General features: G+C 35.9%; 1 protein-coding gene across 1 annotated transcript in view; it reads right to left on the reverse strand.

Annotated features, from left to right (window-relative positions):
- The window catches only part of LOC131061333 (bifunctional UDP-glucose 4-epimerase and UDP-xylose 4-epimerase 1), a 41,263-nt gene that overhangs the window by 11,425 nt on the left and 6,251 nt on the right, over nucleotides 1-23,587 (reverse strand). Inside the window, exons 2-3 of the mRNA XM_057994977.2 lie at nucleotides 16,411-16,460; nucleotides 15,871-16,006 (exon numbers count right to left, since the gene is read on the reverse strand). Of these exons, the coding sequence (XP_057850960.1) occupies nucleotides 15,871-16,006; nucleotides 16,411-16,460 (186 nt within the window). The remainder of the gene's footprint in view (nucleotides 1-15,870; nucleotides 16,007-16,410; nucleotides 16,461-23,587) is intronic.

Genomic DNA, 23,587 nt, shown 5'->3' on the forward strand with positions numbered 1-23,587 from the left:
TCCTTGAACTCCTCTATGTGATGAAGTCCTTTATTTCCCGCTCCTTGGATCACTTGATCTCTCACTCAAGTTGTGAATTCTTTCCTTTCTATCCACTTGCAAACCTTGTCAGGTCCTTTCCAAGTTTGTCGTCTTTTCTTCATCCTTCACCTATGCATCAAACCTGAAAAGCAAACGCATTTTGAATCAAAACACGATAGAATGAATTAAAGTAACATTAACAAATCACAAATCATACCTTCCACAACCCCTCCCAAATCTAGAAATGATCACTTAAAGTCTGAGAAATACGGGTCTGGAAATGCATGACATCAGGTCTGATTCATTCCTTCCAATGTCTGATTTTCTGCACTTAGTCTGCACTCCTGCTGGAAATTTGACTCCTCTTAGATCTGCTTTGAAAATCAGGATCAAATCTGTACAATTCGCATTAAATCTGCCTTGAAGAAAATTGATTTTGAAACCGAATGATTATCTTGTTCTCCTTTGATCTCCCTTTATAGGTTGGTGAATTATCTCCAATAAGGTCGGCTTATATGTCTTTTCATCATGCCTTTTTATTTCCCTCCAGCAGCCTTGTAATTGAAACATCAAGAGGCACGATTTCATTTAGTTTATTTTGTTTGAATTTTGAATAATCATGAATGGAAATTCAAACTTCACAGGAATTAATTCATCCCAACTTTTGATTGATCCACACATAGGTTCACACCCCTTGGGAGTGAGTCGGATTTCATAGGGTTAAATTCGTTTTAAATTGTCATACCTTGGTGGGAAATCAACATGTATAGGGAAAATTCAGTCCTCATGAAATTCGTTTAGCATTTTGATTTCCTTCACCACACAAAGAGTGGAAACCTGATCCTTATAGGGACTCAGTAGTCCTTATAAATTTCACATTACCTTTGCACATTTAATTCCAAGTGGAAAATCGATGGTGACGGGCAATTCAGTCCCTATGGATTTCATTGTTCCAAACTTATTTCCTTGGTGGGGATCCAATTGGTATAGGGATAAAATCAGTCCCTACTTATGATTCAGAGCTTGCAAGGTATTTTCTCTACTGGAGATTTGAACTCTATAGGGAAAAATTAGTCCCTACTTTTGTCCTTACTTTTGATGTAATCCCCCTTAGCAAAGTTGATCTTAAAGCTCCGAGTGGAAAATCAATCTGTATAGGGACTTTTTGTTCCTTACTTTTGTCCAAACTTTTGATGTAATGCCCCTTAGGAAAGTTGATTTTTGTGGGGAGAGTGGAAAATCAACCCTCATAGGGACAAAATGATCCCTATTTTTGCTCTTAAACTTGGTTCAAAATCCTTTCACCTCCCACTTGAAGTGGAAATTCGATTTCAATAGGGACACAATTGATCTTTGATTTAACTGCTTAGTAGAAATTTGATTTTCATAGAGACTTCTCACCTGTCATCACAAAAATTTGCATTATCTTGCAACCATTTTCATCATTTTCGCTCAAATCCAAAGGAATAGTAGAAATTTGATTTCCATGAGGATAAATCAAACTTGCACCCTTGACATTGTTGATCTCATAAACCCTAAGACCTATTTACACTAGCAAAGGTTAATGACTGAAGAAAATATTGCCAAGCCAAGCAAACTAACAAAATGACCACCCTAAAAAGAAAAAAGTGGGGGTCCCCATTTGCAATGGGGTGATGTGTGAAAACGTCACAACAGGTGGCCAAACTTACATTTCAAGTTCATTATTGGTATAATATTGCCCCTAGCTATAACAATCAAACTCTACATGTTGGGTTAAATACTTTGTTATTATTCAATTGTACAAAATTCTTTATAAGCATCTTTATGTACTCTAACATTGAAACTTCCCTATAATTTCTCCCAACATCAAAAATAGCATTGTTGAGCACCTTTCATAGATGAGATTCCAAGAAGAATTATAAAATTAATCCAAGACCCTCTCAAAAAATTTATTTCATAATAACTTCACAAACAAGAGAACACAGAAAAAGAAAAAACTATAATTTGCTACATTCTACAAAGTCTCGGGATGCAGAGATAGGTCTCAAAGACTAGGGGACCAAGGTCCTAGATTTAGAGATTGATGGGAAGATGGTAGTGAGATGGTGGCCAACAAAGGTCTAGAGGGGGAGCCCCCAATGGGATCAAGGAGTAATGCTCCAATTGGGGTCCAACCACCAAACCCAAATTAAGGCCTTCAAAACCACACAAACCTTCATGGTGCACACCATTTTCGCAATTTTATCACTATGTTTTCTGCAAATGCAGCACCAAGTCCTTGTTACTCTCACTCTTCCCAGTTCTCACACTCAACTAACAAAGATTTGGCTAATGCTCTCACTCTTGCATTTTTTTGTTGCAACTTGCAGCCCAGTCCAATGTTGTTGAAACTTGATATTGATTTGAAGTAAGGCTATGATATTAAATTATTGCTTTTTGTGAGTGCTTAGAGTGTGGGTTAGTGGTCCAAATAGTTTTTTTCAGCTATTTGAATCAAGGGATGGTTGGGAGTTTTTTGTGCATTTGAGGGTCACTAACAAGTCCTCTAAGGGTCCCTAAGATATCCCTACATTTCCCTAAAGTCTCAAAATCAAGGGGGGCACCCCAAAAATGTTCCCTCTTTGAGGGAGACATCCAAAGGGCATCCCCTCTCTAAGTGTTGGTGGTGGCATGGTGAGGAGACATTTCGTTGGAGTCCCTGCATTCCAAAGACATCCTTGTCCCAAAAACAATAGGAATTTGGGAGAGGATGTGTCCCTGTGGAACGATAATTTGTATAATTACTATTTGCATTCCAATAGAAAAGAGTCCCATATTGACAAAACCTACACATGCCTTCAAACAATAGATGCAGCACTAAGGGTACCTGATCTCCACGTAACCGAAGCATGCAGCAAGCAATGTACTACTAGAGTTCAAATAGTTCACGTACCTTTATAAGAACATGTTTGTCAGTCACAAGATATAGGCAATTTCATTACATATATATTACTAATATCCTAAACATAAATGAGTCTAGTGCAAGAGATGTAGAAATCCAATGCAGCTGAGTAACATTGGCACCAGCTATAGAGACTCACTTGTGTTGCTAGTGCACAAACTTCTTATGGGAACCCAATCCCATGTTTAATGCCTAACCAATAAATAAAGAAAACTGTATGTACCAAGATTGTGAATGAAAATGAATAGAAAATAATCTTCTAAAAAACCAATTTTGAAATATTCGTTTAATAAAGATGGAGATTGCTGGTAATGGCATAGTGTGATGGTTAAATCGAGGCCTTGGGGTTCTTAACACCAAGGTTCAAACCACTATTGGGGTGTTATTGCTAAGTGTTCATGTCAAGGATGAGCTCCCCAGTCTATGGTTGTAATGTCCCCTACTAGGAGGCTGCCTGTTTACCAATAATTAACATATATTATTAAATATTATTATGCCTTAAATTAAGCTTTCGAGATTAGTGAACAACTAAATCTTCATAATAAAATAAGTAACTAATTATACTAAGGGTTTATCCTTATTATTTCCCTAACCCTAAAGGAGGATGGGGAATTATTGTGCTAGGGCACTTGGAAACCAATCTACAAGAAGGCTCCCTCAACGTTTCAGAAACACAGGTCCATACCCCATCTTGGGACTTACCAGTCTTGTGAGGAATTACTTTGCCTCTCCCTACAAAAACAAATCTATCCTCATGAAGGCGTTAGGGGAAGATCAAGGACTAGACTGTTTAATATGTCGACCTTTCAAGTATTATGAATCCACAAGAAATTAAGTATAAATCTGATTTCCCTATTATTACCAATGCAAATTATTGACAATATTCCCTAATATGCATTTTGTAAACATAGCATTTCATATTATAGATATTTGTTCTTTATTCTTAATGTTCCATATCATGTAATTGCAAATAGTCACTTAGCAATAAGTGAGATACATCATACCAAATTGTTGCCACAGGCAATAATGATCACTTTTCCTATTGACGAATGTAGATTCTCCTGTATTGTTCTCCTGATCTGATTTGATGGTGATCTCACTGGATGCTTGTGATTCCTTTCAATTATATAGGTCACACCTCTTCATCATGTATGCCCTTTGGCAAGAGACACACTCTTTCCACCATTCGCATCCTTTGAAAGAGTGCAAATATTCATTATTTCTGCCCTTTGAAAGGGGCACAACCTTTCACAATCAGATCTACACTTATTTAAATCAGATCTGCACTTCTAATTCCCAAATTATCCCCCCTTCAAATGAGTTATCTTCTCCCTTTTATACCCTCAAATTTGGGGGAGTCACAACTTATCATTTCATGCCTTTTGACCATTCATTAACTTTAATCAAATTTTGATTATATTTAATTATATTCTTTTATATTTTAACTTTATTTTTATTTTTATCCTTTTGTATTTAATTTTATTATTGTTATTTATTATTAAATTATATTTCATACTGGGGGCATTACAGTCTGCCCCACCTAAGATTGCTTGTCCTCAAGCAATGATCATGGAGTGTTTGAAATGTTCTCCATCACAAATTGATTACCAACATGAAATGGCTTTGCAAACACCCATGGAATAAACATGCTGGAAACACATCAGGTATGAACCAAACAAGAAGCATACACATGAAAACACAAGGCATACACATGAATTTAAGCATACATAGAGCATACACATAAAAACACAAAACATACACATGAATATATGCAAACACGAAGCATACACATGAATACACATATTGTTTGTTAGATTCTTTCTCATTGACTAGAATGATTCATTGATTCGTCTTTACCTTGCAAGATGGCAAGATCAAAGCTTTGATACCAATTGTAACGTACCCTACTAGGAAGCTGCCAGTTTACCAATAATTAACATATATCATTAAATATTATTATGCCTTAAATTAAGCGTTTGAGATTAGTGAACAACTAATTCTTCATAATACAATCAATAACTAATTATATTAAGGGTTTATCCTTATTATTTCCCTAACCCTAACAGAGGATGGGGAATTATTGTGCTAGGGTGCTTGGAAACCAATCTACAAGCAGGCTCCCTTAAGTGTTTGGGAACACAGATCCATACCCCATCTTGGAACTCCTCCCTCAAGGTTTCCGGAACACCTGTCCATACCCCATCTTGGGACTTACCTGTATCGTGAGGAATTACTTCACCTCTCCCTACAGAAACCAACCTATCCTCACGAAGGCATCAGTGAAAGATCAAGGATTATCTCGTTTAATATATTGTCCTTTCAATTATTATAAATACACAAGAAATTAAGTATAAATCTGATTTCCTTATTATTACCAATGCAAATTATTGACAATATTCCGTAATATGCATTTATAAATATAGTGTCTCATATTATAGATGTTTGTTCTTTATTCTTAATGTTCCATATCATATAATTGCAAACAATCACTTAGCAATAAGTGATATATATCATACCAAACTGTTGCCAGGGGCAGTAACGATCAATCTTCCTCTTGATGAGTGTAGATTTTCCCATACTGTTCCTCTGATCTTATTCGATGGTGATCTCACTTGATGCTTGTGATTCCTTTCCTTTATATCCCTCAAAGTGAGGGAGAGGTCACATCTCTTCATCATGCATGCCCTTTGGCAAGAGACACACCCTTTCCACCATTAGCATCCTTTGAAAGAGTGCAACCATTCAATATTTCTGCCCTTTGAAAGGGACAACCTTTCACAATCAGATCTGCACTTCTTTAAATCAGATCTACACTTCTAATTCCCAAATTATCCCCGCATGAGTTCTCTTCTCCCTGTATACCTCATATTTGGGGAAGTCACAACTTATCATTTCATGCCTTTTGACCATTCATTAACTTTAATCTAATTATAATTATATTTAATTATATTCTTTTATATTTTAATTTAATTTTTATATTTTTTTTTTGCATTTTAATTTTATTATTATTATTTATTATTAAATTATATCACAAAGTGGGGACATTACAGTGGCCTCACTAGTTCATAGCTCCAACTAAAAGTGTTTACCCCAAAATTCAAAAAAATTTAAAAAGATCAAAATGGTACATACGATAAATATCATATTTAATAAACAGTATTGTGATTAAAACAAACTCATTAAACAAGTACAACGCACCTTACTGAATAAAATCAAGCTTCACTAAAGCAATCTTCTGCCTCTCTAGCAAATACAGCTCTAAAACTTGTGGTAGCAAATTCAAACAAAAATCAATCTGATTCCTAAAGGAAAGGAAATTTTTAATGACCAGAGAAATGAAGTTCTTTGATTATTTAGAGACTTCATTTTGATCAAACTTCTTTTCTTGAAAACATAGATATTCGTGTAACCAAACATTGCGATTTTAAAGTCTACCCGTACAACAAGCAAATCGATGAATAGCAATAGAATTTAAGTTACACATAGCTTACACGTAAGAAACTAAAACTTTTCCAACCTTTTCACCAAGTTTTGAGTGAAGTTACACCTCTCCCAAATGGAGTTGTATCAAGCCCGGTAACTTCCACACTGATTGTTTGGGAGCTTTCGGATGTTGCATTAGGTTCAACATCAACCATTTTGGTACACTATCACCATTTCATATTCAATCCTTACGTTGATTCATAGTAGAGTGGCCCCATAAATTCATCACCATTACTAACTTTACTGAGTAATTGTAGCAGCTGGTTATCCATGCAATGCAGAGAGATGGTATGGCAATAATGAGTACACACAGCTTTGTCAAATCACATCAGCTTCAATAGCACAGTTCCATGCTTCTTCCTGAATTAGCATCAATCTGGGTCTTTGTTTCTTTATCTGTTTGTTTTAAGTGCAAGAAGTTGTCAGTGAGCAAATAATCTGTACTTCCTCTTTCTATACTTTCTTCCCCTAGGTAACCTTAGGTGTTAGTGTAAAACTCATTGTAATCTTCACTTGTGAAAGATTAAGCATCACCAATTTAACCTATGTAATGTCCCCAAATTGGGATATACCTGTTTTGATCAAAATTAACAATTCCAACAATATAATTTACTCATCATTAGCATTCTAAGTTAATTTATTAAAGTAGGGAGTTTGAGAATCAAGGAATAACTAACATCCAATGAAATAATAAATAAATTTTCCATTTCAAACCTAAACCCTAAAATACTCCCATAGCCAACCATAGTAGAATCGGAAATGAAATCCTCGAAAGGGCGCCTAGAGACTGTTCAACCCAACTAAGCCCAAGAGCGCGGCACATCCAACTATAATAGCCCGCCACTTGGCCCACAAGTGGCAGGAATATCCCACTATTACAATTCCATCACTTGGGGTGGCCTACATAGTTTGAGGGAACCGGTCTACAACCTGTCCCTAAAATAATTCCTTCCATTCCACAAATGACTGCTTGGGGAATAAGAATAGGTAGATTTTATTAATTTAATGAACATATAGATTAACAATGCGTATTGACATCATACATAAGATATGTTAAAGAATATTGTTGACTAATCATATTACATATAACTAAGTATACACATCAAACATATCCATATTCATGCATACCAGCCTTAATCCAAAATTTTGCTTTTGCTTGCTGTATATTTTCAATTCTGATTTATCTTCTTCAATTATCTTGACTGATGATCCTTCTTGAGTGCTGATCTCCAATATATATCTCTCCTTCGGAATGGAAGATTCATGTTCTTCATATAGTCACACCCCCTCCCCTCCTCCTAAAAAGTGGCGTCTCTTTTATGGTGACCATTGCCTTTGGTTGACTAAACCACTGATTGTTAACTTAATGAAATCATTACCCTACACACTCGTGCCTCTTTACTAGTGACCTGCCGCTGTTTGGATGCAATTGCACCCTCATTAATAATACATGCCCTAATAAAACACACCCCTGTATATTATTGCTGCACAGGAACTTATGCATATGCATCGATCCAAAATTACTTGCTGAATACATTAGTTTCTTGGATCAGAAATCTCAAAAAATTGTTGAGTCTTAAATAAGATGATTTTCTATCAATGACATCTCCTTAAGTCCTCCTTCGTGGTGGGGGCATGACAACCTGGCTAAACTGAACATGGATTAGCTTCTCTTGAGTTTGAGTATAGGCATGCACAAGTGAGGTTATGTGTGCACATAATCAATTATCCGGCACATGATCAATTATCCGGCACATGTGTGTACAGAGTTAAATTTGGTGACTCGCATGTGCAGATAATTAAATATGGTAACTTGTGTGCACCTGGCAAAACATGTTCACTCACCTCCCCTCAAATCAATTATAAGTAGCAGGCATTGGTCATGAGTTTTCTTAGTGAGATTTAAGCTTGTAGATCATGATCAGACTTATTACAAGCCTTTGATAAGGAGATTACTATGTAATTGGAAGTTTTTTGGCTTAATAGAATTGTTTGATATTCTGGTCCTTCTTGTGTGAGTCTCTTTGATAGCATAAAAATTTGTTTTGGGCATGGGCAGTCTTTGGGGTACTTGTCCAATTGTTTGTCAATATCAAAGGTAAATTATGTAATAGTAGTTATAATTTCTTTTTCAATTTATTAATAATATGTTAAGACATTCGTGTATAAGAAATGGGAGCTTTGACCATTGTTTTTAGAATAATTGTGTATGCATGTAAAAGGTTAATTTTCCAGTTTTTTGATTAATTTTTAAGATTTCGAAGAATTCAATTAAAATAATATTACTAAATGTTTGCCTTTGCTTAACCCAATTAAATCTAAATTCTTCCTTGAGTGCTTACTCATTGCATCCCTGTTGTTCAAAATTTTATTCTATCATAAAGTCCCGGAGAAAGCCAAAAACATAATTTTTGTTGCTTCTAGCCTGTCCACTTTCAAAAAAAAAAATTGTCTTCATTATTTTGATAAACAATTAGTAGGATGTGTGATACATTGGAGGCGAGGCAAAACCATCTCAAGATAAATCTCAGCAAGCCAAAAGCATCAATAATTCAATGAAAACGTTCACAAAAGAATTTGCAGTAAAATCAATATAAATTGGGAGAAATGTGCCTCGTTTGTCCATTGATCTTCCTCTCCAAACAATAAGCACCAGCTTAATGCATTCTATAATTCAAACTATGATTTTTCATTATGCTATCCGGTTCTTGTAACCCACCCCCCATCCCCATGTGGGTACGGTTCTAATTCTGCTCCTTTACTGGTTCTCGGAGGGTCCTCCTAGGAACCCAAGGTACCCAAGAGTGACCCTAGGCCGAACCCAAGTGAACCTTGAGGACCCAAGGGATGTCCCAAAAAAAATGCTTGCATACATATTTTGCCCTTAAATAATAAAATTGTGACAGTGTCATGCGTCGTGAAGGTTTGTCACATAAGAAATTTGATTACAATGAGAGGGTGACAAGGAATTGGGATATAACTCGTGAGTGTGTTGACTTAGACATTATTGTTGCACAACTTGCTAAAAAATATCTTTAGATGAGGCAGATTGCACGGAACATGACTAATGGAAGTGGCATTATAACTCATTATGGTTCAAGTGAAATTGAACCAAATGTTAGACTCTGATGATTTTGATAAAAAGCAATAAGAAAATTTTAAATGTTGATTGTAATTTTCATTGTGTAATGACATTTGACAAATCATTGAATTGTGAATTTATGAGTATTTTCATTTTTGCATATTATGGGGTATTAAAATATTTTTTTATTGGCAATTATGAGTATCATTGCTTTATATTGTAAAATTTTTAATTTTAACATATAATATGCACGCATGCACACACACACACACACACATTCTTATACTTGTACGCAAGGAAAATAAATTTGTCATGCCGCTGTACTGGGTTCTGATACTCATACCAGAATCGGTAACTTAAATTTTTCATGATAAACTATAACAAATACCTGCACTTAACTAGAAGAAATGATTATAATTTTTTGAACCAAAGGATTGCCCCAACTGCCATTGGATTCCTTAGATGTAAGAAATTAGAGATGGCCTTAGGTCATGGACTTTGGCTGATACCTATTGCAAGGGAGTGAATAGTGGGAAGTGAGAGATACTGTTAGGCAATCACCAAGATGAAATTTAAGTGCGAGTGCCTAACAATTTCAATAGATAATATAGATAAAATCTGTTAATGTTTATAGCTAAAGCTGGATCCTTGTTTGGGCTGACCTAATGAAGAAGTGCTTCATTAAATATAAATATCGAGAATGATTCCTCCCTAGCTAAGAGGGAGTGTTAATGTTATTATAGCTATGGTCGGATTCCTTCAGACCAACACAGATAACATAAAGGTTGAGATAATATAATTATATTATAATTAGTGTGATAATATAATTATATTACTATAATTTTAGTGATAATATAATAATTATGTTGATTATATAATTATTGATATTATAATAATTATATTGATGATACAATTATTGTGATTGATAATATAATAACTATATTGATGATACAATTATTTTGATAATATTATTATTATATTATTACTGTGAGATAATAAAGTTATATTATTATTGTGAGATAATAAAATTATATTATTATTATTGTTGTGAGATGATATAATTATATTATTATGTAATAATATAATTATTAAATTAGTCCAAGGGGTTGAGCTTAACTGGCTAAAACACTGGGTTCTCACTGTGGAGACCCAAGTTCAACTCCCAATAGGGACATCTGAAGTGGAAATCTAAACTGTGACTCTTGGCCTTCCATAGGATGGGGAAGGTCTTGGGGTCAATCTAATGGAACTCTAAGCTGTGACTCTTGGCCTTCCATAGGATGGGAAGGTCCTGAGGTCAATCTAATAAAGCATAATAATAATAATAATTCAAAGATATGTAATGGGGATGGGGCCCCCTACTGTGTCCCCACTGGTTCATAGCTCCAGTCAAAAAGCTATTCAGGCTTCGGCCAATTACCGAAAAAAAAAAAATATAATTATTAAATTAATAGGGCCACATGTGAAGAGTGGTGACCCTTGGTGAAAAGACACCTCTCACATATATAATGAGATGTGCAATCTCATTCAAGATGATATATACTCAGTGATTGGGGGAGACAATTGTGAATTGTCTATGGCTGGGAGGGCAAATCAGTGCCTATGGTTAATCGAGCTCTACCATTCAACAAAATCACCATTGGTGAATACTTGAGGAACACCCACAAATACTGTAAGAAATCACTTTGAGAGTAGCAAAAATTTCATGATAATAATTTGGCATCATAGTAATATTGTCCATCTTTAGACTTTATACAAGGATTATCTTCAGTCCAAACCAACTGACACTTTGAAAATAAATTACAAAGGGAACTCACCAAAACTTGTGCATGCAAAAGCTGGCATTCTTAAACAAGTAAATGATAGCGATATCCCTCATTGATCCCTGCAGATTTTTTGATCAATTCTCTCCAAAAGAAATCAGTTTGTATTATGTCCTAGTTACAATCTACAGCTGCAATTCCTCTCCAGTAAATCAAATCTCTATAAAAAAGAATCAAGAGTGTTGCCAATATTTTTGTACGGGATCAGTAATAGGTATGCACCAGCTCATATGTTTAACCAACACACTATTAGACATCATGTTGTCAATGTTATATTACAAGAAGCTCCAAACTTGAACTGTAGAATGTGACTATAGATAAGCAATTCTCACCACCTTCCAAAATTGCACCCAACATCACATCCTAATACCATATTGACATTTCCTCATTATCATGTTAATTCCCCATTTCATTTACAACGACTAATTAATTAAATAATCCATATTATTTAGGTGATTAGGCTAATACTCATTCATTTCTTCCAAAATAAATAAATAAATCCATTTTCACTTATTCTCCACAAATATTGAAATATTCTAATTATACACTAATATTCTATCCAAACTCCTCCATTATTCCCTTCTATTATTACCCATGCACAACTACTAGTCAAAATAAATAAATAAAAATAACTAATTACCATCACCAATTTTCAAGCCCACAAAAGAGCCATCGTAATTCCCCCTTAAATATTCTTCTTAGTCAATGAAGGTTCTCCACTCATCTCAATCAATCTCCACCATTCATTCAAGATCAAATCCTCACCATTCACATCCTCAACCAAACATCTATAAATTTAACTCAACCCTTCATCGAATCAAACCATGACTTCATAGCTTGACAAGTAGTGCTATATAAATCTTACACAAGTCCTTAAGCAACCACATCTATTGCATCTCGAGCAAATCAACTTCAACAGAAAGGGTTTCACATTGGTAAGATAGTCGTGCATTCATTTTATTTGAACTCTCTTTAGGTCAATCAAAGGTATGGCTTCATTTCAAATAGAGGATTTTAGTATTGCTTTAATATTCTTTTTGTTTTGTTATGAATCTTGCATATACAGTGCCTATCAACACAACTAAAGCTAATCAATGGGAAAATCCTAAGATAATATTCCTTCTAAGGATGTTCATTATGCAATCATTTGATGGGAAATCAATAAAGTGAAGTACCAAAGAACAATGCTAACAAGTATCAAGAAAAGTAACAAAAAAAAAATTAATTTTTCTCACTCATAACATCAGCTTCTTCTTGTTCTCAAATTAATGCCATGATTTTTTCTTTCAGCAATGCCTTCTTATTTTGCCCTTCACATATTATAATTGCCACCAAATTACAGCACATAAGTGAATTTCCACTCAGCTATATGAGCTCTTAAATTGCACCCCACACTAATTAGGATTACAAATAAAAGCCCCACCTCCTAGAAGTTGTTCAAGCATCATAATATATTTCCATTGAGAAGATACTTGATCATTGTTAAATAATAAATTGTTTATGATGTTTTATTTGCTGAAGGATGACATTTTAATTTTTCTCACTCATAGCATCAACTTTTTTTTGGTCTTGAATGAATGCCATGATTTTTACTTTTGGCAATGCCTTCTTATTTCACCCTTCACATATTCCAATTATACACCTCCTTATAGCACATAAGTGAATTTTCACTCAACTCTATGACCTCTTAAATTGGACCCCACACTAATTTGAATTCCAAATAAAAGCCCTGCCTCCTAGAAGTTGTTCAAGCATCATAACATATTTCTATAGAGAAGATGCTCGATCATAGTTAAATTGTTTATTTGTCTCAAGACCCACTGAACTTGAACTAGTGGCCATTCCAAATAGATTGCAATTTTCTGTTTTGATAATTTACAAAAGTTTAAATTAAAAAACGCAACCCTGCAATATTTATAAACTTGTTTTCTTTTACCAAAAAAATTGGAATTATTTTTATAAATCTAGAAAAAATTCATCGACTTCTAAAAAATCATTAAAAAACTGAAAGAATTTGTTGAACTACTCACCTTTAGATGAACAGATCTTTATTGTGCAAGCTGTATCTATTGGCACTTTGTGAACATTCAAATTTGAAAAAACCAGCTTTCAAAATGCAAAAATGGATTCAAGAATGGGTTTGTGTGAAATAGGTTTGTGTTTGTCAAACAACAAACATAATGGGCGTATTTTAGATTTTAGGCACTTTCTTTAGAGTTTTTTTAATGTTTCAATGTTTTAAAAATGCTTCTCCTTTTTGTTTTTGATGTTTTTAATTTTTTTAAAAACCAGCTTGTTGGTTGTGCGAGCACGCAAGAGAGCCAGGGGCATAACCACAAGAAGCCCAGGGTGGCAAAGACATGCCCTAGCCACTCCTAGGGCACTCAAATTGCCAAACTACAACCCGGGTTGATTGAGTATAGTACCAGGACCCCAGGTACAAGAACCCTGTAACATAGCTTAGATTAGAATTGAAAGTGATCTGTTTGAAAGCTTAAGTTGAATCTGATTTTTATGTTAATTAATACAATAAAAGAAAGAAAGATTTAATTGTTCTTTCACCTATACACCACTACCAAGGTTGTAAATTTGGGTGTTTTGGTTGTTGTAACGTTTGTATTTCTGTTATCGTTTTGGGTTGGGGCCCCTTAGTAGACTCCCAAATATTTAATCTCAACAATTTTGTTCAATTAATTTTTTTAAAATATTTTAATCAGATTATTTCCCACACCTGCAAATACAATTTTTCATCACAGGAAGGCCAATGTTTAATCATTTTTATCTAGACCGTCAGATCAAAATGAAATAACTTCTTTTCTATGAATAACTTATTCTACCATAGCCCATCTAGTGCATTTTTAACAGAATAATATTTTACATAAGTTACATGAAACTCAAATAAGTTTGGTTTTAACAAGCCCTTTTGAGCTATATTTTCAATCAGTTTATTCCTTATTTCCTGCCCCTACAGATGCCTTTTTTAGCTAGTTTTAATCACGACATGTGAACTGAAACATTGATGCAAACTAAACTCCCAGAGTTTTTTCCAGAAGCATCTCACTCAATTTCATGGACAATGAAAACGTCATGTCTACTGTAGAGTGCTGCTACTTGATTATCTTCACATAGAATCCTTTATGTTAAAAATTAAAATTAAGTTGTAAATTGTAATGCCCATTTGAGTAATAAGGTTGAAGGAGTCCTCAATATGTCTCAATATGCAGGAATAGAAGAGCAATCCCTGAGGCTCTAATCCATCTAAAAGCTCAAACTAAAGCAGCACAAAATTAATCCATATGGTCAATCAGCTTAAACTGTAATTAAATTTCAATCTTAAAGACAGTTTAGAGTACAAATTGCTAGTGTAAAACACAATTCACTAAGGTTTTGAAGACTGACATATTGAGAAGCCATTAGAGTTTCCTGTAAGCATATATTGTTGATTTATAGCTAGGTCGGATCCCTTGCTTGGGCCGACCTAGTTCACTTAATTGCTAAGTGGCCTTTGGCCTTAGCAATTTGGCTTTATATTTATCTGGCCCTATTTGGGCGTACAACTTATGTGTCATGTAAGTGTTATGGGGCATGACCTATTTAATATGTAAATTGTAAATGCAATTTGGCGCCAAGGCTGACCTAGGTGGCAAAGGAGTTTGAGGCATATAAATAAGAAGTGACTTGAAGTCACAGATAGAGCACACACATCAATCAATATATCTCTCTGCTACATGATCAACGAATATCTCCTTGAAGTGGCGAACTTGTCTACATGATCAACAAATGTCTTCTTGAGGTAGGCGAGCCTGTCTACAAGTGAAGCGAATGAATTCTGGGTGAGCGAATTCCCCCTGGGTTTTAGCTGAAGCGAATTACACTTCTTTCTTGAGGCAAATTACATCTTATGCTTGCCGAATCTGCTGTCACCTACCAGCGAACTTCACTCAGGGTCTGCACATAATATTCTGAAGGATTCGTCATATTCAGATCTGATCAGGACATCAGATAAGTGTGCTTATTTGATATTCAGATTTGTGCCCTAGCTGGGCTAAGTTGTAACCAATTTTCCACCCTTGTTAATATTAAGGTCTGAGATATTGTAGCTGGGTTTTTCACCTCCAAGAGGGAGGTTTTCCCAGGGTATCATCGTGTTATGTGTTTACTTTACTTTGCATTCTTATTTTCTGTTAATTACTGCTAATCTGATCACTAAAAACTAACATATATAAGTTATGAAGAGAAAAGAATGGTCTTAGTTCTTACAACCATGTAAGTACCTCTATATTGGAGGTACCAGCTAAGCTAAAATACAAACACCAATTCGCTATTTTTATTGGTTGTAAATTAGACAAATAGCGTGATAGATCTATCAAGGGACTCTGAAAAATGAAGCAGAATAATGCACTTAAATTGACTTCACCAGGGTACAATAACTCCAAAACACCTTGATAGCTAACTACAGCTCTACGATTGTGTGGCTAAGGATCACATGGAAAAAATAGACCAATCATGAAAAGCAGCAAAGGTGTAGAAGAACTAACCTTTTTGCATCCATGTCTTGTCATTACATCAAATAGGTTCAGTGTGCCAATGAGATTGTTGTTGTAATATTTTAATGGCTTTTCTACACTTTCACCAACAGCTTTAAAACCAGCAAAATGAATCACAGCATCAAATCTGCAGCACAATAAAAATTACTATTTGCAAGGTTCCTTGAAAGAGATCAAAAGATTGTATACTATGTGAAGATTGAGAGCTACAACATTGAGGCTATCCTAATGTTACACAAAACAGACTGCTAGTGCAACCAACTCCGATTTGCATCTGGTGCTAAAAAGCATGTTGAACTTTAGATGTATGGCTAAGATTCATAAAATAAGAAAATTTTCAAAGGAGAACTATAAGGAAAACCCAGCTGAAAAGCACATGCAAATGATAAGAGTGTAGAGGACTAAATTTGCATCTTTTAATGCTAATGCCAAATAAAAGTAGAACATGAAACTGCAAAGATTAAAAATTATATTAATTTAAATTACCCACTAGAATGCAGGGTCAGACAAATAACCAATTAATCTACTTACTTAGCCAAAGAGAAAACCTTCTCTACGTCCTCCTTTCTGCAGAGATCCCCCTGTATTCATGAGTAGTATCAAGCTTATTTGACCATTTGTATCATATTTTGCAAAAGGCATACAAGAGCAGAATATAGTATAAATCAAAAGGAACAAACTGCTTCTTCAAGGGGAACAAAATTAAAACTCTTTAACACATGCCATTTCAATGAAGCAGACAACTTACATTTGAAAACTTTTGGTCATTTCACAAAGACAATTTATTGGGGCATCTCATAAAGCTAGATAGTGTGCTATCACAACATGTAACATTTAAGCAACGTAAGATACCACATAGAGTAGGAGAAATGCACCTTTGATCCTATTATGAGAACTGAAAAACACATTAGAAAATAACTACTCTAGGTGATTGATTTTGTGTAAAGCTAAAGATATGCTAGACAAAAAGTGCCTAGTGACAAAAAGGAATCTTCTACAAAGATTATTGATGTTGTCTATTGCATTGTAGACGAGCTGGAACGTGGTGTACTTACTCCTAGAATGAACTAAATTTGAATCCTTAGAGACATGCTACTTGATAAAGAGTGGATAAAATCCTTCTGGACTAGACATACCAAGGAAAGTAGACCCAATGCAGACCTTGGGCAGATGTGGGCCCTCATTAACCCTAGAAAAATAGGTCCCAACTTCCCCAAAAGAACTCAAGCAAACTTAAAACAACCCTTTGTGTATCTGTCGCTTTGACATGTCAAGTAGTTGCCATGAAATGGGAATTACAAATAAATCAAATTTTAGGCACAACACACACAAACTTAAAATTATGATGTACACATTATAATCTCTCTTGGTGTATGACAATGATACCCTTTATAAGGTCCATTTTGTCATGCCCCTGGCTCTACACATGGTATAATGTTTATGTTATGGAGTACTCAACATGAAGCATCAGTAACCGTCAAGCAGTCTCCTAGGAGTTCCTTTTCATTTCTATGTTTTGACAGTCAACCTGACTAACAAACTGTGGCCCAAACCTGACCATGCCTATATCTAGATAGAGAGTGGGACCTAATTTTGGAATCAGCATTGTAGAATTCATATCAAAGCTTATTGCTTTTAGAATTTCCCCCCCTCAAAGGGGCTCAAATTTCTTGTTTATATATTTTGACGTTACAAGCTTCACCCATTCAGAATTTGTTTTGTTAATGCTATTCTGCATCATTTCTCTAGTACTATGTGGTTTGCTATTGATAATGATGTTTTGTTGGATCTTTGTTTTTATTGTATGATAAATACATAAATCTTATTAAAGTGATACAAAGGTGCCAATTCAAGAAACATTTCTAAATAAATCTAGTTTCAAATAGTTTTTCCTTCCAAAGTCTTGCACCTCTTACACTTATCAATTGTTGGTCCTTCCATATTCTATCTCTCTTTGCCACTTTTGGACCTCCATCTATGGTATTCCAAGTACTCTAGGGCACTCCTAATAAAAATGTAATGTCCCCATCCTAGTCAAGGACATTGGTTTGAGAAGTTAGCCTATTTTTGGACCCTTGTAGGCTAACAGGGTATGGATAAGGGGGTCAATAATGCATGCAATATCTTGAGGAGTGATCTGTTTGTTTGTTCTAGTTCAGTGTTGAGTTCAGTTCTGGTCTTCGTTTCATCAGTTTCAAACATTATATGAGGATTTCCTAATTTTTAAGGAAAAACTGCTAAAAATAGACATGGTCCTATTTTCATTGGCGTGGCAAACTGTGTCCCCAGCTTCTAACAAATTCAATTTCCGAGCAATAATGTGAGAGATATGAATTTTTAAGTGGTTCCCACAGGCAATTAATATTTTAATGAAATATTAATATAAAACCACAAAGTGCATCACTTAAATTTATTTAAGTGAAAAAATAATATCTCCTAAGTTAGGCGTTGCTTTTAGGGTTAAGTTGGGAAGCCTAAAAGCAAGTTATGATTTTTAAAACCCTAATTGCCAAAAATCGTACTTTTTGGGTATTTAGGCAGCCAAGATGGAAATTAAACCTCATTCATTGATATTGAGCATTTGACATTTCTTTTGAGCACTTGGCTATGACGGCTAGGGTTTGGACCTGTTTTGGAGAGCGTGCATTCTTCAGAATTCAATAGCTTTGAGATTGTGAAAGATCAATCGAATTGTTGCAGCTTGGTTGGCTTCATTCAAAAGTCAAATTGAATTAAATTGGGGTAGATTTGGCTTCTGACAAGGCAGATTTGTTGTAGGTTTCCTATTTACTATTTTGTTGTTAATTCTTTTGTGGTTTGGAGGCTTCTTTTTCCAAACACACAGCTTGCTCATTTATTGGCGCCATCTTCCACTGTTTGGGTGTCTTAGTATTAAATAAGAGCAGATCTGAATTGTTTCAGAATAAAAATCAGAATTTTGTAAGTTGTTGATTGAATTCTTTTAATTCAATAAATTGGCTAAGGACCTACGGGTATGCTTCTAAATTCTCCAGTTTATTGTTTCAGTTGATTAATTTCATGTATTATTTCAATATGTGTTGCAAATTAAAGAAACTCCCTTCTGCAACTTCTGTCTATTTCTCAAAGACCATCTTAATAATCAAAATTACAAAGAAGATCTACAAATTACAGCAGGTTGAAGAGTTGAAGGAAGCTGTGTTTTCATTGTAAGGGCCCTTATGATCAAAACCATGATTGTCCCCTCAAGCCTAAGGGTCAAAAAAGGAATATGGAGTGGTTTTATGAGGGAGAAAACAGGACTGATAACACAGACCAGCAAGCTGATCAAAATGATTCCGAGACTGAAAATTTAGAAAAGGAAGTTGAAAATGAAGGAGAATTTGATCTACGGGAAGCTCATATGTCTAGCATGCAAGGAGAAGGTTATTTTAGGTTACGTGGACTCTTTACTGGTCAAAGAGGCATTTCTCTACTTGATACAGGTGCAACTCATAATTTCATAGATGCACGGTTGGTGGAGAAGTGTGGGATTCAAACTCAAGAGTTTGAAGGCATAAGGGTGAAAGTTGTTGATGATAATGTGTTGACTTGTGATAGAATGATTTCAGACTTACCCATGAAACTCAATAATTATGAATTCAAAGCTGACTTTTATGTGGTTAACATGGGAACATGGGCGTGGTCCTTGGCATGATGTGGCTTCATGCCATAGGTGAATTTACACTCAACCTCAGAAATATGGAGATGAAATTCAGGGTTGATGGGATTAATCATGTTCTCAAGAGTTTGAAGGCATAAGGGTGAAAGTTGCTGATGGTAATGTGTTGACTTGTGATAGAATGATTTCAAACTTACCCATGAAACTCAATAATTATGAATTCAAAGCTGACTTTTATGTGGTTAACATGGGAAACATGGACGTGGTCCTTGGCATGGTGTGGCTTCATGCCATAGGTGAATTTACACTCAACCTCAAAGATATGGAGATGAAATTTAGGGTTGATGGGACTAATCATGTTCTTAAAGCTATCAAGGCCAGCAACTTGAAATTAATCACTCTTAAAAGAATGGAGAGACTTATTAGGCATGACATGGTGGATTGGGCAGTAGAGTGTAAATTAATGCCTACTTATGAGGAGCAGCATAAAACACCTTACCATTCAGATATTCAGGAGCTTAGAGTTAAGCATACAAAGGTGTTTAGTGACATACCTCCTGGTAGGCCTCCCGATAGAGGCATAGAGCACATTATTGAGCTTGAAGAGGGCACCAAGCCCATTATGATTACACCTTACCAGCACCCCAAGCGGTTGAAAGATGAAATTGAGAAAACCATCAAAGAACTTCTAGCAATGGGACACATAAGGCCGAGTAAATCTCCTTTCGCTTCATCAGTTGTTTTGGTGAAGAAGAAAGATGGTACACTCAGAATGAGCATTGACTACCGTATGCTGAATAGAAGGACTATAAAGAAAAGGTATCCCATTCCTCGCATCAACGAGTTGTTAGATGAGCTTCACGGAGCTTGTTATTTCTCCAAGATTGACTTGAGAACAGGTTATCATCAGATCAGTGTCAGGGAGCAGGATATTGAGATGACTACATTTAGATGTCATTGTGGACACTACGAGTTTTTGGTTATGCCTTTTGGGTTGACCAATGCACCAACCACCTTTCAATCCACTATGAAGAGGATCTTCCAGTCTCAATTGAGGAGATTTGTTCTGGTTTTCTTTGATGACATTTTGGTTTATAGAACTTGGGAGGACCACCTGGTTCACTTGAATACTGTTTTAGACAAACTTGACAGGGATTCCTTTTACGCCAAAGAGTCCAAGTGTGCATTGGGAATGGCAGAACTTTTGTATTTGGGTCACATAATCAGCAAAGAGGGAGTTCGTATGGATCCTGATAAGATTTGTGCCATTGTTGATTGGCCTACACCTGAGACTCTGACTCAACCCAGGGGATTTGTTGGTTTATGTGCCTTCTACCATCGGTTTGTTAGTGGTTTTTCACGGCATGCCGCACCACTCACTGATTTGACCAAGAAGGGTGCATTTGTTTGGACACCTCTCACATAGGACTGTTTTAAGAAGTTCAAGCAATTGATGACTACATGTCCAATTCTTTCTTTACTCGATTTCACCAAACCTTTTGAGCTTCACTGTGACACGTGTGGAGAGGGTATTGGTGCAGTAATTATGCGGGATCGTCATCCTATAGCTTATGAGAGCAGGAAGATTCAGGGTCCGGAGAGGAGCTATAGTATTTATGATAAGGAAATGTAATGGCCAAGTTCAGGCAATATTTAGTTGGCAGCAAGTTTTGTGTCAAAACTAATCATAATAGTTTGAAGCATTTCCTTGGATAGCGGGATCTAAATGAGCGTCAACAGAAGTGGGTCAGCAAGTTACAGTCTTATGATTTTGACATCTCCTATGTCAAAGGGACTCAGAACATTGTTGCTGACGCTTTATCTCGTCGCCCCCATTTGAGCTCCATGGCTGCTGTTTCCGAAGATTGGAAACACTTGATTATAGCAGAGTATGCCAAGAATCTATGGGCCTCTAGTATTATTGATGGGACAGTACAGGACAGCAAGTACTCTCTTGTGAATGACCTCATCATTTACAAAGAGAGGATATTTTTAGTCCCAAGTTCTGATGTTCTTCAGTATGTCAGAGAGTGTTTTATTTGCCAGCAGAACAAGCAGGAGCACAGCTTTCCTGCAGGGTTACTTTAGTCACTTCCTATTCTTGAGAGGAAGTGGGAATGCGTGTCTATGGACTTTATTACGGGCTTGCCAAAAGCCCAAGGGAGAGACAGCATTTATGTGGTGGTCGATCGATTGACTAAGTATGCACATTTTTTCCCGATCACGACTACTTATTCTACTGGTCAGGTGGTTGATCTTTTCTTTCGTGAGGTGTTTAGATTGCATGGTTTACCTCGGAGTATTGTCAGTGATAGGGACAGCAGGTTCATGGGTCACTTCTGGCAGGAGTTATTCAAACTTTGCAAGACAGAGCTCACTCCGAGTACCAGTTACCACCCCCAGACTGATGGACAGACAGAGACTGTCAACAAATGGGTGGAAGGATACCTACGGAACTACATCTCAGGGCAGTAGAAGGCTTGGGTGAAGTGGTTACATTTGTGCAAGTATTGTTATAATCCCACTCACCACATGACTATTCAGATGACACCTTTCAGAGCTTTGTATGGATATGATGCTCCTAGTTTTCTGGATTTATTGATGAGCGATTACAGAGTACCAAGTGTTGGGAATCTATTATAGGAGAACCAAGATATTATGAGAGGACTTCGTGATAATATTCAGAAGGCTCAGAATAAGGAAAAGCAATATGTTGATCAAAGGAGGGTTGAGCGATCTTTTGAGATTGGAGATATGGTGTATTTGATGCTACAACCCTATAGATAGTCCTCTCTTAGGAAGAAAACTCAAGCCACGTTACTATGGTCCTTTCAAGATTTCCAGGCGAGTTGGCCAGGTGGCTTATGAGTTAGATTTACCGGTTGATAGTAAAGTTCATATTGTGTTCCATGTGTCACGCCTTAAGCAGACATTGGGACAATAGATAGTCCCTTCTGCAGTTTTACCACCCCTAGATGATGAGGGGAAGTTAGTGCTAGTACCTGAGGCCATTTTGGAGTTCAGAGAGTGTCATTTGCGGAAAAGTGTCATAGGGAATTTTTTATTAAATGGAAGGATCTGTCGATAGAGGATGCTACTTGGGAGTGTGATAGCATTTTACAGCATCCAGCATTGAGTTTGCTTGAGGACAAGCAAATTTTGGGAGGGCGGACTGTAATGTCCCCATCCTAGTCAAGGACATTGGTTTGAGGAGTTAGCCTATTTTTGGACCCTTGTAGGCTAACAGGATATGGGTACGGGGGTTAGTAATGCAGAATCTTGAGGAGTGGTCTGTCTATTTGTTCTAATTCAGTGTTGAGTTCAGTTCTGGTCTTCGTTTCATCAGTTTCTGACATTATATGAGGATTTCCTAATTTTTAGGGAAAAATTGCTAAAAATAGACATGGTCCTATTTTCATTAGCGTGGCGAACTGTGGCCCCAGCTTCTGACAAATTCAGTTTCCGAGGAATAATGAGGGAGATATGAATTTTTAAGTGGTTCCCACAGGCAATTAATATTTTAATGAAATATTAATATAAAACCACAAAGTGCGTCACTTAAATTTATTTAAGTGAAAAATAATATCTCCTAAGTTAGGCATTGCTTTTAGGGTTAAGTTGGGAAGCCTAAAAGCAAGTTATGATTTTTAAAACCCTAATTGCCAAAAATCGTACTTTTTGGGTATTTAGGCAGCCAAGATGGAAATTAAACCTCATTCATTGATATTGAGCATTTAAAATTTCTTCTGAGCACTTGACAATGGCGGCTAGGGTTTGGACCTGTTTTGGAGAGCGTGCATTCTTCAGAATTCAATAGCTTTGAGATTGTGAAAGATCAATCGAATTGTTGCAGCTTGGTTGGCTTCATTTAAAAGTCAAATTGAATTAAATTGGCGCAGATTTGGCTTCTTACAAGGCAGATTTGTTGTAGGTTTCCTATTTACTGTTTTGTTGTTAATTCTTCTATGGTTTGGAGGCTTCTTTTCCCCAAACACACAGCTTGCTCATTTATTGGCGCCATCTTCCACTGTTTGGGAGTCTTAGTATTAAATAAGAGCAGATCTGAAT

Source organism: Cryptomeria japonica, chromosome 11 (genome assembly GCF_030272615.1).
Source record: "Cryptomeria japonica chromosome 11, Sugi_1.0, whole genome shotgun sequence".
In the NCBI taxonomy this organism is placed as follows: Eukaryota; Viridiplantae; Streptophyta; class Pinopsida; order Cupressales; family Cupressaceae; genus Cryptomeria; species Cryptomeria japonica.